At 52.4% G+C, this 17,049-nt stretch overlaps 1 protein-coding gene and 2 pseudogenes across 3 annotated transcripts in view; 1 reads left to right on the forward strand and 2 right to left on the reverse strand.

Annotated features, from left to right (window-relative positions):
• LOC307055613 (centrosomal protein of 78 kDa-like) overlaps positions 1–17,049 on the forward strand; it is a 591,539-nt pseudogene that overhangs the window by 214,397 nt on the left and 360,093 nt on the right. The gene's annotated exons all lie outside the window — the stretch shown is intronic.
• LOC307056583 (centrosomal protein of 78 kDa-like) overlaps positions 1–17,049 on the reverse strand; it is a 170,850-nt pseudogene that overhangs the window by 27,566 nt on the left and 126,235 nt on the right. The gene's annotated exons all lie outside the window — the stretch shown is intronic.
• On the reverse strand, positions 84–15,922 carry LOC307056531 (BCL-6 corepressor-like). The gene is made up of 7 exons (XM_079709346.1): positions 15,799–15,922; positions 15,087–15,140; positions 14,429–14,615; positions 8,813–9,058; positions 7,378–7,559; positions 6,896–7,033; positions 84–664 (listed from the first exon to the last, which is right to left on the reverse strand). The coding sequence occupies exons 2-7, from the start codon at positions 15,138–15,140 to the stop codon at positions 656–658; spliced, it is 816 nt and encodes a 271-aa protein (XP_079565472.1). The 5' UTR covers positions 15,799–15,922; the 3' UTR covers positions 84–655.

Raw genomic sequence — 17,049 nt, forward strand, 5'->3', positions numbered from 1 at the left:
TTTACTGGTTTAATTTGCCCCAAAAGCAACTCTCAACAGTTATGGCCTCTGTCGTCGGAGCTTTGTATGAAATTAAGTCAAAGTGTGGCGCTCCTTTGCCTTTTTTTTTTTCTCCTTAAAAAAGAAAAGAAACAATTGTTCCGAGTAAAAACAAACATATTCCAAAGCATGTGTACATTGAAAAGTAAAGAAACTTTATTAACAACTTCATAAAAACTGACTTAAAATTTTAAAAAGAAAAAAACATGTTTTGAAGTCCTTCCGACTGGAGTCGTGTCTCATAGTGTCCTTTCTTTACAGAAAGTCGTATTATGACACATATGTACAAGGATTAACACCATGACACACTGTACACGGCGGGCCCCAGCGAGCTCACCAGTCGTCGTCTGAGTCCAGGTCTCTGGGGAGGATCCACTCCACGGATGAGCCCAGCAGAGTCTGAAGCTCGTTTGTGAACTCCACCAGATCTAAGAGCTCCTTACTTTCTGGATTAAAGGACTCCAGGTCTTTGGGGCAAGAGAATAAGAGACTTGCTGACACTTGCCGGCAGAACTCGGCCTCCGCGATGGTGACAATTTCCACATTTGGGAAATTGCAGCGGAATATGCAGGAGGACATTTGCAGTTTCTTGAGCAGGTCTGAGAGCAACAGCCAGTTACGAGGCCTACACCAGAGAAAGGACAGTGTGGTTTGAGTTTCCGGCAAAATTAGAGGCGCTCCCAACTATGAACTACCCGTCTCCTGGCGGTGAAAGGGCCTGCTACTTCCACTTTGATTACCCCACCCCCACCCCACTTCTCACTGTCCTTAGAAGATCTACTTCTTCTTCTTTTTTTTAAATTTTATTTATTTATTTATTTTTGGCTGCGCTGGGCCTGTTGCTGCGCACGGGCTTTCTCTAGTTGTGGCTCGCGGGCTCTAGAGCGCAGGCTCAGTAGCTGTGGCGCACGGGCTTAGTTGCTCCGTGGCATGTGGGATCTTCCTACACCAGGGCTCGAACCTGTGTCCCCTGAACTGGCAGGCGGATTCTTAACCACTGTGCCACCAGGGAAGCCCGGAAGATCTACTTCTAGCGGGGAAACTCTGGACTCATGTGCATGTGTTAAGAGACCACCTAGGGCGGATCAGCCAACTTAGACAAAAGCAGGAGCAGCGCCCCTGAACCAGCCTCGTTGCAGGCCACCCCAGTGCTGCCTTGGCTCTGGTCACAACTCAGGTCACCCCTCTCCAAGTAAGTGCACCCCGTTCTAGTCACTGGGGAAAACCAGTCTGTATGCCAACCCAAGGGAGATGGCAAACACCTCTTTGACCTCTCCTCTCCTCCGGCCCTCACGGGGAGAGCATGAGAAACACTCGAGGTCACCTGGCTTTCCTTTCCTTTCCCACACCTCCAACCCCCCCCTCAATGCTGCCGGGAGTGAGGCTTTTTCGAGAAGGGAGGTGGTACAATCCTTCCTGATACCCTGCCACGCTTTATGATCTCTATCCCGAATACAATGTCACCACAAAGGCAGACACGTTCCCAGCCTCAGAGTCCAAGGAGGATGCTACTCCTTAAGCACCAGGGTCAACACACAGCAGAGCAAGGTCTCCTGATGTGTTCACTCCGAAGGGTTGGTCATGGGGCACAGTGGCCCGACCGTGGGGACAAGACTCGATCTAAGCAAATCTGAAGACACATAAGATCCCAGGTGCCACATACGGCTTTCTCTAATCTTATACGAGAAGAGGGTACACATCAGTATCGTCCCGTGGACCTCAGGCGCCTTGGAAGGCCCCTATGGTAGCCGTTTGGGGAGGATCCCTTCCCCAAGAGTTTAGTGACTGAAACTGTGCAATTGCAGTCGCTGACTCCCGTGTCCTTTGGGCTCTAGGGGTGTGTTCCAATGAGGGCAGTTGGCTGGGGAGCCCTTGGGGCCAAAAGCCCACCATGGCACGGGCAGGCGGCAGGCATCCTGGTGGGGGGCGAGAGTGCGTGAGAAGGGCTTGGAGATGCAGACAGTGTTGTCTAAGGCTCTGCTGCACCAGTGGCCTGGCCATGGGCAAGTTACCCTTGAACTTCTCCAAGCTTCCACAGGGCTGCTGAGAGGACGCATTCGGATAGCGATGAAAGCCCTCAGCCCAGGGGCCGACATGACCAATACAGAGGTGTCACGGCTGCTAACATCTTAGATGACACATTGCCAAGCACAGACCATTCTCACTTGATGGGTCTGTTCAGTCGGTGGCAGTGGACGATAACACAAGTTTAGATAAAAGTATGGATGACCAACACTTAAAGAGATCTTAAATCAGCCGGAGAACATTCCCCAGCTTAGAGAAGCAGGGACACCCAGGTCAGCTACATCCTCGCGCCCCTTGTTAAGACCCCAAATCAGAACCTGGGCCTCAGATGCTCTTGTCTGTACGTTAAGTAGAGTTAAAGAGAAGCTCTCTCCCTCCATCCTCGAGGAACGACACAAAATGCCTCCAATAACCCCACCCTCTATTTTGCCTCACTCCACCCTCTCAGGGCAGAATCAGTCTAAAATTTTCATATTTACTCAAGTTAATGACAGGAACCTGATACACCACCGGCTGCAACCTCCACATTTCAAGAATCAAATAAAACGTTCACCCCACCCCCCCCGAAGATGTTCTGTGTCAACACTGTGCATTAGAATCACTGTTATTAACCTTATTTCTTTGGCTTGTTAAAATATTAATATGAACCACTCCCAGTAAGCAGAGCAGGAATTTATTCAATGTTTTATTACCTTAAGAAAGTTTTCAGACACATCGAAAGCATTTGCCACCAGAAAACACGTTACACTGTTTATACTGGGTAAGTCGTGCCCAGCAGAGAGCCGTCAGGTTCTGAGAGCTGGGAGTAGGCAGAACGTGCACGTGGCCCAACACATGGTCTGCTGGGTAAGGGGGGATGGGATGGGGTCAGAACAGGCCTCCTTGTGACATCTCTCAGGTAACTCATCTGTTAAACCTAAAACGGGGGTCATTCTAGCCGCCCATAAGTGCGAGATGGGTTCTGTAAAACCTTTTATGCCCTTTGGAGGACACGCCAATCAAAGGTGACCACTCGGGCTTCCCTGGTGGCGCAGTGGTTGCGAGTCCGCCTTCCGATGCAGGGGACGCAGGTTCGTGCCCCGGTCTGGGAAGATCCCACATGCCGCGGAGCGGCTGGGCCCGTGAGCCATGGCCGCTGAGCCTGCGCGTCCGGAGCCTGTGCTCCGCAACGGGAGAGGCCACAGCAGTGAGAAGCCCGCGTACCGCAAAAAAAAAAAGAAGGTGACCACTCACTTGGGAGCGAACTAGAATGTTCCATTTGCTTACCACGTGAACCCAATGGGGCATGCTGGTAAACCTGGCCATCGGTGCCCTGTTACTTCAGGTCACTGCAGCAGCTCCCTTCCAAAACAAGAGGAGGAAGAGAAAAGGCACGCCCACGAATGCGTTTCTCCGTTTACATCCCAACCTGCCAGAAAGCCCACAATCCTCTGGGCTCCCAGGCCACCTGCCCCGAGCCCTGGTATCCAGGATACCGCATGAAGCTGCTGCTCTTTTAGCAGGCCCTCACTAGCCAGACTTGAGTGGACGGCTGCAAGCTAATGAGTTGTGTGCCCCAGCCAGGGAGAGGCCCTGTCACGTGGCTCCGGGATCAGTTCTGAACGCCACCAACTGCTGTGCACACATCAATTTACTCAACCCAGGGTTTATTTGCTGTGACAATCATGGCCTTCACCTGGAAACCTTCATCACTACTAGGGCAGATTCAAGGGTACCTAGAAATGAAAGGCCGTCCAAGCTGGTGGGTAAGTCAACTCTCTTCTCCTGGAAGATGGCAGCAAAGGCAGCAGTAGCCCCAAGGCCAGGTCAGACTTTTTGCCACGGGCTGTCCTAACTCAACCACGTTGATCCCACTATTTACACAGTGCTTCTCATTTCCCCAGATGAGGACGTCTTCTGTCACCCATAGGAACCCAGGAGATAGCAGGAAAGGAAGGTAGTACTATCCTCATTCCACACTTGGAAACTGAGGCCCAGAGGTATTAAACCCCAAGTTCAATTAACATGAAGTACTAGACCTATAACTCAGGTCTTTGGTACCTGGTCAGCTGGGAAGATTCAAAAGGCCCAAGAGGGCCCCAGTTAGAGGGATGCAATCCAGCTGTGACGAGCATCCCACAGGCCTTCTCTGTTGGGGGTCAAGTGGGCTAACTACACTCTCCTAGCTAGGAGGGTGAAGGCCTCTAAATGGATGGCAACCATCGCCACCAACACTTTCTCTAACTGAAAGGTGAAGAGGCGGGGCGAGTCTGTCGACGCAACACATTCCTTGGTTTATTTTCTCCGCTAGAAATAAACGGGAGTGTCTGAAGGGCAGCCCAGCCATTCCCGAGCAAAGTCAAACTGCTTTTGTCGGACAGCTCTCTGTTCAGCGGCTATAAGCCGAATGCCATTACCCGCAAAATGTAACCATAAAGGCCATAAGCCCGCCGTTGTTAGTTAATTAAATGCCTCATTAACTTTTTAAAAAACATGACTTATTCAATTCATAGAAAATTTAACCATCACCGCTAAAGGCACAAGCATGTGGTTGCACACTGGCGTTTTAGCCTAAGAAATAGAAGCCTTTTTCCCAGGAGGGAAAGGTTTGAGGTCTTTGACCACGCAAGTGATCTATTTAACGCGGATCTGAAGCCAGAGTGTGTTTCTAAACTTCCAGAACCAGATTATCATGACATAAAGCTCAGACAGCCTTTATACTGCACATGGTATCTTTGGCTAAGCAGAAGAAAATAACCAAGAATGCTGAAGACAAAACTTCAGGAAAACCCTCCCAAACCACACCCTTATCTGGTTAAGCAAACTGTCCTTCAATTTTAAAAGGTTTAAGCTGCCACATCTCCCAACTGGGCCATCATCCCAACATTTAAAATTCTGCCCAGACAAATCCCAGAAAGTTGGATTCAAAGTTGAAAGCATTCATCTACTTGTCACAATGTTCAGCATCAACACTGGTGATCTGTGGAATCTACATATTGAAATTTACATTTGAAGAAAAAAACAAATCCGACCCTAAACATTCCCAAGGCTTCCTGTGCAATCAAAGGCCAGGTAGCCTAAAAAAGTATGGATCAAGTGCCCCTTGGTCCAGGCCTCAGAGCCACCAAACCAAAATGGAAACTGTCTTAGAGGACCAACGAGGGTCTTTTGACGTCTCTGGTCCCAAAGGGAGGCTGCTGGAAATGATGCCAAGTTCACAGGTGGGGCTCGGAGCCCCGCCCTCCACGGCGGGTGCAGCAGCACCCCGCCCCCCATCTCCAGCATTTGCTGGAAGCGGGAGTCTACTTTCTCAACCCTAACCCAAAAGTTGGGGTTAGGGGTCTCCCCCCCACCTCCAGCGTTTGCTGGAAGCAAGGAGACTATCTTCTCAACCACGGGGGGTCTAGCTCAACACTATGTGCAACATCTGCTCTGTCCTCCTAGGCGCCCGCTCTCAGCTCTTGGGAAACCAGCTGGGTGCTCCTTGGACTTCACCTGCAAGTAACTGCGCTAACTACCAGAAAGTGCTCTCTAGCTAATGGAGAGGTCTCCAAGAGACGTGTAGATATAAACAACAGCACATTCAACCCACAACAACAACAAAAAAAACACCCCCAAACTAAGCATAGCCCTACTGCTTCCAACTTCCCACCCACAGTCATGCCTTAGGGCCAAGGCAGGCACACTTCCAAGGGCTCACGGCACTATGGACCGGGGTGGGGGGACACGACAGGAGACGGGGGACAGGGGCACAGAGCTGGCTGAGGGTGTGGGCGCCAGGGCTCCGGGCCAGCCTGGGTCCTGCCACCCCAGTGCTCAGCCACACCTCCACGCTCAGCCTGCTGAACCGCGTTTTACTGTCACCATTCAACTCCCAGAGGGCTGATGCCAGCACAGAAAAATGCCTTTGCCCTGTGGGCTATTACATCACAATTGCTACTGACAAGTATGGTGGGGGAACTGCACAGGGCATGGAGAGTCATCTGTCTCACAGAGGTTTTGAACTGTAAAAAGGGCAATTCCAGTGTGAGCCAGTCTTGCTGAGGAGCGTGGTGGGCTGTGGAGCACTGCTGGATCGCTACCTGTACGGGTATCAGCTAACCCCTCTGAGGCTCAGTTTCCTCATCCGAGAGTGGGCTAGTACTCGTTACTCCCAAGTGAAGATGTTAAAAGGGTGAAAGGAGTTACCACAGATCACACGGGCTTAGGCAGATATCAGCTATCTTTCTATGTTGCTCTAGCAATAGAGGCTATCACTGTCATCAGCCGTGCTGGCTTGGGATACAGCAGTGTGGACAGGGAGTTTTGGGCAAGGCTCAAGCCCTGCTCCCCGCCCATCAGCCCTCGGCTCCCATGCCCTCTCAGAAAGAGACTGCTCAGGTCTGCCCCACTCCCACCCCTACTCTGCACAGACACTTCCCACCCGCTACCCCACAGGGGCATCACTCTGCCCCAAACAGCACAACTTATTAGAGCTAATAACTACTCTCCTTCTTGCTATTCAGAATCCAAAAGGGCTCAATAAAATTCCCCTGGTCGCCAAGCCCTGGGTTAGGTCAGATTTTATATCAGAGATAAGTGAGCCGGACTGGCCGAAGCAGCCTACCTGCCTGAACGGGAACGGAACATCAGAGAGGCCTGCCTTTCTTTTCACACCACGACTGAACAAGCCACCAAAGAGCCCGCAGTGTGAGCGGGACCAACGTAAACACCCTGCTGGAACACCCAGCCCAGCCCTCCACGTGGAGGGGGCTGGGCTCTGAGACCCAACCCCATCCCCAGCCAGTGTGTCCCCCACCCAAGGAGCAGCAGCCGGCAGATCCTGATCCGGGGCACCCACAAGGATGCTCACCTCGTAGCCAAGCCGGGAGGCCTGCTGTAGGAGGGTCTCGCCCGCGTTCTTATTGACAATAAGTCTCCGCGCTTCCGGTGGCATCGGGCGGGACTGGGTGGTCTCTGGAGGGGAGCTTGAGCATGTCCGCTGCGAGGCCTGGGAAGATGGTAACAATTGCTGCAAACGGTCCAAGGGCTTCTGGTCCTGCTTGGCCGGCGAAAGATCATAGTCGGAACTGGGCTCAGGCCGCTCCTGAGTGGAGGAAAGCACTTTTCCTCCTCTCTGTCTGAGGGAGGCGGGGCACGAGGAAGGGGTTGCATTTTTACTAGCTGGAAACTTCACCACCACCCAGGAGACAGGTCCCCTAGGAAGGGGCAGTGACGTTTTGGGGGGAGGGGTTCAGGAAAAGGAAAGCTTTGTCCCCAGAAGCAGAGAAGTAGGCAGGCGGGATGTGCCTGCACAGGCCCGGGGGGCGGGGGAGAGCCAGGGGCAAGAGGTACCTTGCCATCCGCATTGTCCACGTAGGAGTCCCCTGGCAGTGGCAAGCCCCGTCTGGGCTCCTGAGGGATCAAATGCTTGGTTTTGCACGGTCGCTTCCCGGAGGGTTTCTCGCTGTTGTCGGTGTATTTCTGCGGCAGGGGCGAAGGCTGCCGATCCATTTCTTCGTCCATGCACAGCACATCTGTCAGGGGGAGAAGAAGCGGGCGTTACACAGTTGTAGCCGGTGAGGAAAGAAAAGCCCATTGTTAGCACTGATCGTTGGAGCAGCTTCAGTTTTTAAAGATATACCAATTATGTTTTCAAAGCACTAATATTTTAATTATCCCACATTCAACCGGCAAACAGGCTAACCCACGAAACGCCAAATGGCAAGTCGCTTCAAAGGGCCGCAAGAGAGGGCAGAAGCCAGCCCTTCGTGCGCTCCCGTCCCCACCCGTGGGGGGCCTGGGTGCTCGGGACAGGGCGACTGGGGACAGACAGCCTGAGGCTGGAATGAGGGCACTGACAAGCGCCCGGGGTCACCCAAGACTTCCCTTGCTGCCCAGCCGCGGGCTGGGTGATGAGGAGCAGCCCAGGAAGTCGAGCTCCCGCCTCACTGTCCATTCCATAAGGAAGTGTGCAGGCTGAAAGGACCTCATGAAGAAAACTCCCGGCTCGCCACACGCTACTCTTGTCAACTTGGATGGCGCTCAGGTCCCCTCCAGGGCCGTTTCCCACAGAGGGCGGGTGATCCACCCTCCAGGAGCGCCCCCCGCCCCGTGCGGACCTTGTTCATTGTCACTGCATTTAAGGGACTCCTCCAACCAGCTTCTGTTGCTTTTGGCCTCTGCACTTTTCCTGCCAGGTTTCTCTTCGGAGATGCTATTGCCCTGGGGGGTGACCGGACGCTGAACCGCCTGGGTCACTTCCTTCCTGCCCTGCCGGCCAGGTTTGCTCTCTGCTCCCGCCGTTCTCTAAGGTGCAGCAAGCGGCGCTGCTTTCTGGGATGGAGCCCTGTTAATTCAATGAACACCTCAGGTTGGTCAGCTCACTATAATGTGGCTCTTCTAAGCGGTTAGAGGAACTGTTTGTCATTTCCCTCTCAGGCCAGTCAGCTAACGGAGAAATAACTACAAATTAATGAAGAAGCCCCCCGGGGCGGGGAACAAACTGTCTTACACATCACTAACAGGGGTGGGGGAGGGGAGGGGTGTGGTCACTGTGTTGGCTGGAACTTGTCACCAAGTCTCGGGAGGGGGCCTATTTGCCTTTGGCCACCTTTGGGCTCCAGCCCCGGCACCTGGCTTTGGGGGGGTGGGGGGTGGGATGGGGGTGGGGGGTGGGGAGGTGTGAGTGGCTCCCCCCAGGGCTCCAGGGTGGGACTGGAATTTTCCACTGCTCCGCTCCAGGACTTCCGTAGGGTGCCCTGTGGGCCCGAAGCAAAACCGAGCTCACCTTTGGAGACCCGTCTCCGCTTGGCTTTCAGCAGAGAGTCCTCCGGGAGCACAGTGGTCTCAGTGTGGTTCCTATCGCCAGAGACCTTGCGCTTTCTGTTCAGCCGGAGGGTGGGGCTGCGTGACGCGTCCGGGGCCGCCTGGTCGGCGGGGGACTCTCTGGGGGGCTCCGTGTCCATGTCCTCAGGAAGATCACTGTCTTCTGGGGCTTCGAAGGGGTCAGGTTTGCTTCCATCATAACACTCCCCTAGGGGAGGGGAGACAACCCGGAAAGGAGGGAACAAAGGTCACCAGGAACAGGCAGGACCCCCATGCCCAAGGCAATCTGCTACCAACAGACCACCCCCCTTTGGAGACCAGGGGCCTCACACGCTGGAAGCACAAAACCCTCAGAAAGACGTCCCAAAGGAAGGACAGCTGAACACAACCAGCAAAGAAAGCAGAAAATGAGGCGTGTAGCCCACTCACAATCCATCCTTCAAGGGTCAAGGTGAGGCATCTACACCATCCCTCTACAGGCATGTGAGATAACTGCCTAACTGCTTAACTCTCCAAGGTGGCTTACTTTTAAAGGGGGGGTGAGTGACCTCACAGTAAGATCCAACCAATCAGGGCGGAGCTACAAATGACTATGGAAACAGCTGCTAGTAAACAAAAAAAGGCTGATGTCATCAAGAGACCAAGTAGCCCCCAACTGCCATCTACACAGACATGGCACCAATGTTCACTTGGGTCAGCAGGGGCGAGGGTGAAGAACAAGGGTAGGGAAAGAATGGTGGGAGGCTGGGAAGCTGGGGAGACCAAGGCAAGAGGAGCCTGGCAAAGGGAAAGGAAAGGCTTCCTGGTGCACACACAAGGGTCAAGGGCAATTTCAAAGAACTCAACCAGATTGCTACAAGTCCGTCTGTCCTCTTTCCACACCCGTGGGGGGAAAAGCATTTCACTGCCATCGAGGGGCTGCTCCTATTTCCTGTCTAGGAAGAAGGCCCTCAGTGACACCAGTCACCCACCTGGCACGTCTCCACGCCTTCCTTCCCAGGCAACAAGCATCTAAGGACATTTCAAAGACAAGACTCCAACCCCCTTCATGGGGGTGGGGTGGGGGGGCGGCGGGCAGGGCTGAACTGCTCACACCCCAGCTCCGCCTGTGTTGCTCCTGCCCCCTCTGCTCAATCTAGCATCCACTTGGGGCTTTTCCTCCAATCACCCCAGCCTAACATCACTCCTCACTTTTGCTCTAGCCAAAGAAACAGTTCAACTGCTTTGCTAGTCACATTGTTTCTAACACACAAATAATTCCATAATGATCACTGTGCTGTTAAAGAGTTCCCCGAAGATGACCCTGTGTCCATCACTGGCCGGGGGTGGGGGTGGGTGTATGAGTTTGGTATTTCATTAACACCTGAGCTAAGCTCCCACAGCCCGTTTTTCTAGATGAAATCATGGACACACCCCTCACATGCTGCTCGCATTCCTCCTCCTCTCCCTAGACCACTTCAAGTATCACTCCCGCTTCTGCCCAGCCGGCTGGTCCCCTGATCAGCCTCTCTTGGGGGCATTCCCAGCATTTAATGGCAGTCAGTTGTGGGGATGAACCTCACCCTGGCCTGGGCTAGCCTGACCTGTGTTCTCAATGGTGGAACACACTTAGCTTTTCTCCAAGGGTATCCCAAGGTGGGACAGATCCCCATCTACTCTTGCCGGAATGGTGGAATCACCCCAACCGCGAGGGTCTCCCCAAACTCCTGGCCTGTGCTTACGGGTGATGCAGCCCAGGCTACCGCAGGCCCGGTGAAGACGGCGTGCTGCAACTCTCACTCCGGCTGCTCTGTGACCCTCTTAAACACTCGGGCAGGAATGGTGCCGCTTTACAACTCGGCCCCCTTCACTTGTAAAGTGGGAATGTTACTGCTAGCCTCCCTCCAGGGTGGGCTTCATAATCACAGGCCGGGCTCAGCACAGAGAAAGGCTGGAAAAATCCCTTTAACCAAAAGATGCCGAGACTTTCAGACCAGCCTGAATCTCAGGCCTGAAATGTAGGAAATTTTAAGAGGTGAGCCCTGCTGGTTACACCATTGGACTTCTCTGGTCCAATCTGGTCCAATCAGCCTTCCCTAAAAGCTCCGTGGGAGGGGATCCGTGGAGGAATGGAAGGGCTACCTTAAGAACCCCCATGTCCAATTTGAAAGTTTCTTTTTCCAAACTAGGTCCATCCACCCTTCCCCCAACCCCGGAGCCTTTTAGGGCAAAGATCTCAATTCCCCTCAGCTAAGGCCCCCCAAGACCTTACGCTAGTGTGACCTTACCCAGGCCAGTAATAACCCTGAAGGACACCCATCCCGACTGCCCAAGATACCCATGGCCACCAGCTATGGGGTGGAGGCTGCGTGTCACTTGGAGCTTCTCCAAGACTGTTCTAACCACGACCCACAGGAGGATTACCCTTGAGGGCAAAGGAGATGGGGAGATAAATAGATACACAGGGATCCTAACCATCAGGCTTTGCCATCATTGCTACTTTTGGCCCTTCTAAAAGTGGGAAGCCATGTGCCCTTGGTCACCCAGTCTAAGCAAGATGTGAACGTGGTCCCTGCAGCATGGTCCTATGACTCACAGCACATATATCCCAAATTCATTATGGTTGTACCATAGCATCACCTCACAGAAGCATCACCACAGCAACATTTACAAGTCACTGTGGCAACAAAGCACCCTCACCACTGTTGAGCCATGCCCAGTGAGGCCTAAACAAGGTGAGAGGGTTCTGAGTCGCTGGAAGGCTCCCCAGGATTAAAATCCCCTTCTCTGTAGCTTAACTATAATAGCACCTCCAGTCAGCGCTAACCTTGTTAAAAGTTACACCCGCTACACAAGGAGTGCAGGGGATCTCTGTTCCAAAGTAGTTTACAAACGTGCAGGTGCTCAGCTGGAAGAGAAGTTCCCTGAGCAAAGAAGTTTCATGAAGCCCCTCGACTGAGGCTTCCTCCAGCTCCTGGCCAGGCACTGCCACTGAGCAGGTCCTAGGCCTGTCCCAGCCAAGTGGTTGGCAAGGGAGATGGTTACTCCAAGTTTGAGAAGGAAGGGACCAATGCCTCCTTGCCCCACCCCATCTTCAAATGCCACTGAGGGTTCCTAGTGATGAACTTCCAAGTCTGAGGAAACTCCAAACTCATTTGGTGAACTTCCAAAATAAAAATTTCACTCAGCCACCCATGTGATCATAAAGAATAAATGAGTATCTCGGCCACTGTGTTTTCAAGTTAATTCCTTTTTTTAAACAAGCCCCTAGCAACAAGATGCACCCGCACCAGGACAACCAGGGCCGCGCAAACAGCACCCACCACCTTAGAAGCTCCTGGGCCCTCCATGGGTAGGGGCTGCCTCAGAAGGGGGAAGGCATCTTGAAGGCGTCCTGGACCCTCTCTGTGACCCCTGCCCGCCCCAAATCCCCGCCCCAGCTCCCATGTGCTCACAGCTCGGCTCTCGGCCACACCGACACCCATGAGAAGGACCTGAGCCCGTATCAGCTCAAGACATGATGGCCCAAGAACAAGAAGGCCCATTCATATCCAGCTGAATGGAATGAACACCTGCTGTGCCTTGGATGTGGAGGCCGCAGTAAGAACAGTGGCCCCTTCAGGTGACCTTTCCTGACCAGCTATTTACAAACCCCACGTCTCTACAAGACAGAGGGTGGATGGGGAACCCACCCCCGTTGCCCCAATCTTTCAAACGGAGCCCCTCACCTTCCCCAACCCTTCTCCTGCCCTCCCATGGTGGCGATTCATGGCTCACTGGGCCATGTCCCGGGTGCTCCAGGAAGAGACCCGTCGGTCGGTCTGAGATGGGAGGCAGGCGGTGGGGGGAGGGGGCTTTCGGAATCATCTGGGGCTCAGGCCCTGCTCCCCATCAGCCACACCGAGTTCTCGTCTCCACGCTCAGCAGGAAAGACTGGGAAGGACGCACACAAACGTCTCTGGGAAGAAGGGCGGGTGAGGCCACTGAGACGTGAAGGGCAGCGGCCACCCTGGGTTTGGCCACGTTGCTGGAGAAAAGGGCGAGAAGACTCGAGGCCGGTTAACTGCCCGCTCCCTTCCTCCAGCCTCCCTCACCGTCCACCCACAACAGGCAGATCCCCTCCTCAGAAAAGTGCGTCCCCGTGAACTTGGCCTTGCCCACTTTCATCACATCTCTCTGAGAAACTTCCCCAGGAGCTGAGTTATGAGGCCACTCAGGAGGGTAAGGGCTGCGTGTCCGCTGTGAGCACAGGCAAGGAGGGAGGCCTTCTTGCTGCTTCACTCCAGGGTGGCCTGGACCCTCCGTTTTTCATTCCAATCCCGAGGGGGAGGAGCTCGGAATCGTCTACTCCAGGCACCTCAAGAGCCCCATCCCTCGGGTAAGGCCGCCGCTGACTAGCCCCAGAAATCCCCTTCTACGGGAGCCACGTAGGACACACCGGTCCCGGTGTGGCTTACCCAGAACCCTGGCCACAGGCCTTTGTCTGACCCCAAAGATGAGCTGGGGGAGGGCAGTGCTCCAAGCAGCAGAGAGAAGCACACGCTGTTGCTGACCACAATTTTCCCGAACTGCATCAGGCACCCACGACCTAAGCGTGCGGGCGAACGCCGACCCTACGACTGGGTCCAAGGGCCTGGGCCTCCCAAACGTGCCCACCACCCCTGACTGTCCCGTCTCAGGAGGATTTCACGCCCACCCTGTCCTCGACGCTCACCTAGGTGCCCTCACTCACCATCACCGGTGAGGTTTCTGGGGTCCGGAGCAGGCTGCAGGCCACAAGCACGCACACTGAAGAAAGCGGGAGAAAGACCTCCACTTGCTGCCAACACATCTCATTAGCCCAGGAAGTCTCGAGGGCAAAGCCCGAAGTCAACCCCAGTGGGGGAGCAGCTGATGGGACCGCAGAGTGTGACTCGAGGCAAACACTAGCTTTCTCTCCAATTTGGCCTCCAAAACATAATACACCCCGTCTGGTAGGAAGAACGCCCTCGTTTATCCCACGCCCTTGGAGCGTGCTGTCAACTCCTAATGACTGCAAACAAGCCTGCCACAGAAAATAATTATGCTCATCTTTCTGGTGCCTTCATCAGCCCTCATCTCATTTGAACGAAACCTCTGCCTTTGGAGGGAGAATCCGAGTACTCTCCACTCCCTCCCACAGGAGACTGTCACTCTGGAGGGTCTGGCTCTGGCTGCAAGTGTCATTCCCCTGCTACCAAAAACCCGTATCCGTACCTGCTACAAAACAGAACACATACCTGCTACGCTGGAGGTCTTGCACTGCCATTCCTCTGCTCTACTGTATCAGACTATTACTAACTACAGGACTAGCATTTCTCCGGAAAAAGGAGATGCGTGCCAGGAAACAACATTTCATAGGTGCTTCACTCCTGGATGCCGCAACGCTCAAAAGGACAACCAGCCTTGCAATCCACAGCTGGGAAGGGTGGCCAGAGCAGCCCGTTCTCCGAACAGCCAGCACCCAGACGCTGGGCCGTCGGAAGCGTATTGTTTCCTCTCACCTCCCTCGGCACTGGGAGCGGAACCGCCCCGTTCCCACCGACGTGGTACCACACGCGAGCCGCCTGGGTTCACTTACATCTCTCACTGTCCTTCTGGTCGGCAATGGCCTCCTCCAGGGCGACCGACTTTGGCTTTTTGTCCTGACTTCCTTTCAGCCTTTCCCAGTCAGCGGGGCTGAATTTGCGCACCTCGGAGTCTTTGGTCGTGGGGTGGCCACCTTCTCGCTCTTTCATCTCCAACTCTGAGAAGCACATCACTGCACGCTACAAAGAGAACGGAGATGGAAAAAAGACGCACCTTACCACCAAAGCTATTTCACTGCCCTTACCTTAAAGGAAAGTATCTTCAAAGAAAAGTTTGCCCAAAACCAACCACAATTTATGATACAACTGAGGTATTTTAAAATTGAACGATAAAAACGTAAGAGTGTCTATGTGTAACTAGTCACACACTCTTTATTCGTAAAGCCATATGTATGTAGAGATATATGTGGTGTGTATGTATAGCCATACATACACTGTGGCATAGAGACAGACATTCTCTTTCGAAGGTAAATAAAACAAAACAAAAACACAACGCAAAGAAAGCGAAACAAAAACACAACAGAAAAGAAAACAAATGCACAATGAATGAAGACGACCATGGCCCACAAACTTCCCTTTGTATATTTGGAAATGAAATTTAACTCAAAAGGTTTATGGAAGATTCTAGCAATAAAAATGTGAAGAACTGACCTCACAGTAAGCAGCGGGTAGACATAAAATACTGTCCTCTTGTAATCCTTCCATCTATGTAATTAAAATGGGCACTCAATGGATCATTTAGATAACTTCATCCATTTTTATAAGCATAAACCAATTTTTTTCTTAACACTGCAAAACAATTTGGCTTTATTTGTCTTTTAATTAAAAGTAAAATATCTTAAGGAAATTCCTATACAACATCTATCATTCACTAGCAAGTTAAATACATACTCTATCCCTTTAAGCAAGGTTTGTGTTTTTGTTTTGTTTGTTTGTTTGTTTTTTGGGTGAAAAAAAATTGCACGAATCTCACAGACATGCGGCCGCTACACACCTCCACCAAGTATCACGTAAGGCATTCTAAGCAGCGCTTTTAGGTGTATTTGTTAACGTACAGTAACGGCAGAGAAATCAAAGCGATTGATAGGTAAATGTCATGCAGTCTTTTAGACATCCTTCGCAATAATTAAAACTTCCGTTATCAGCATTCGAGTGGAGTTCGCTTAAAATCTACAGAATAACTTAAAGTATCCACTTACGTCCCCTTACTGGACACATTTCAAACATTTAAATTATCCTAAGCTTCATTAACCAAATCAGCCCGGTGTCCTGCCCTATCATACCCCCGGCCCCCTCCTCTTCACACATTAAAAAAACCTGACAACTGGTCAGGCTCCTGAAATTCGGGTTGCGGGGGGCTCACCTGCAATGCCCGCTGCTCCCGGCCGAGCTGACTGGAGTCTGCGTACAGTCCGGTAGCGACACACTTGAACCGGTCACCCACGTAACCAGCGGAGTTTGCGATTCTCTTTGCCAGCTTAGATGGCTTCGGGTTCAGAACTTTGCCATCGGTTCATCCTGCCTCGTCAGCTCCGTCTTTGGTGTAGGTGGGGGTGACGTCCACACTCGGTGGGGCACTGCCCACGCAAAATGGTTTCGGATCCTCTTGGGTTTTCCCGAAAGTGACCGCAGAGCCGTCGCTCCCCAGGGTCGGCTCCAGGAATGGAGTCGAGACCGGCGTCGCCAGGTTCTCCTTGTTGGTTACCGCTGGAACATTCTCCTTGCTTAAGCCGGAAACTGGCTGGCCCGGAGCCTGTTTGAAAGTATAGGCTTCGTGGAAGTCACTCATGCGCCCCAACTCCTCTCTCAGGGCAATGAAATCCCGGTGTGGCTGTAGGGCCACATTTTACTTTTTTATTTTTAATATATGTTCACATGTTTCCATAAAGGATCCAAGGTGGCCCATAACGTAAGGACACACAATATTAGCTTTAAAAAAACATGAAAAAAAAAAAAAGGGAAATCATGATCCTGGAAATGGGTTGCATCCTTTTAAGTGGTGAGAATAACAGAATGAGTGAGCCAAAGATTTGGGAAAGGATCTCACATTTCCAAATGTCCAAATCTTAAAATTGCACCAAGTGGGAATGTAGCTGTGGCGATATTAACCTGAGAGAGCTCTATGATCGTTGTCCTTACTCATCACTTGGTTGCAAGGTTATAAATGACAGGGTAAGTGAAGGAGGGCAAGTAGACAGATAAGAGTCATTTCCTGATTCTCAAAAGAAGGGGCATCACCTAGGGAAGGGTACTCCAAAATCCTACAGGAATCATCTGGATACACTAAATTTTCTAGGTGGCAAAAGTATCTCATTTGACCCTAGCAGCCAGATGGAACTTAGAAATCTGTAGTGAAAAGCTACTCAACTGAATGCAAGTCATATGACTAGGAGCATGTCAGTGAACAGTTCAAGTGAAGATGCTGTGGAAGAGCACTTCACCTTGTGTCTGAGCGTCCTCAGAATGTGCAATGGGAGACGCAGGACCTGCTCTGTCTCACAGTGACCCTCCAACCTCTAAACTCATCTTTCCCGGGAAGCTGAATTCAAAAAGTCAATTTAAAAAAAAGATAGGGCTTCCCTGGTGGCGCAGTGGTTGAGAGTCCGCCTGCCGA

Source organism: Hyperoodon ampullatus, assembly GCF_949752795.1.
Source record: "Hyperoodon ampullatus genome assembly, chromosome: 7".
In the NCBI taxonomy this organism is placed as follows: Eukaryota; Metazoa; Chordata; class Mammalia; order Artiodactyla; family Ziphiidae; genus Hyperoodon; species Hyperoodon ampullatus.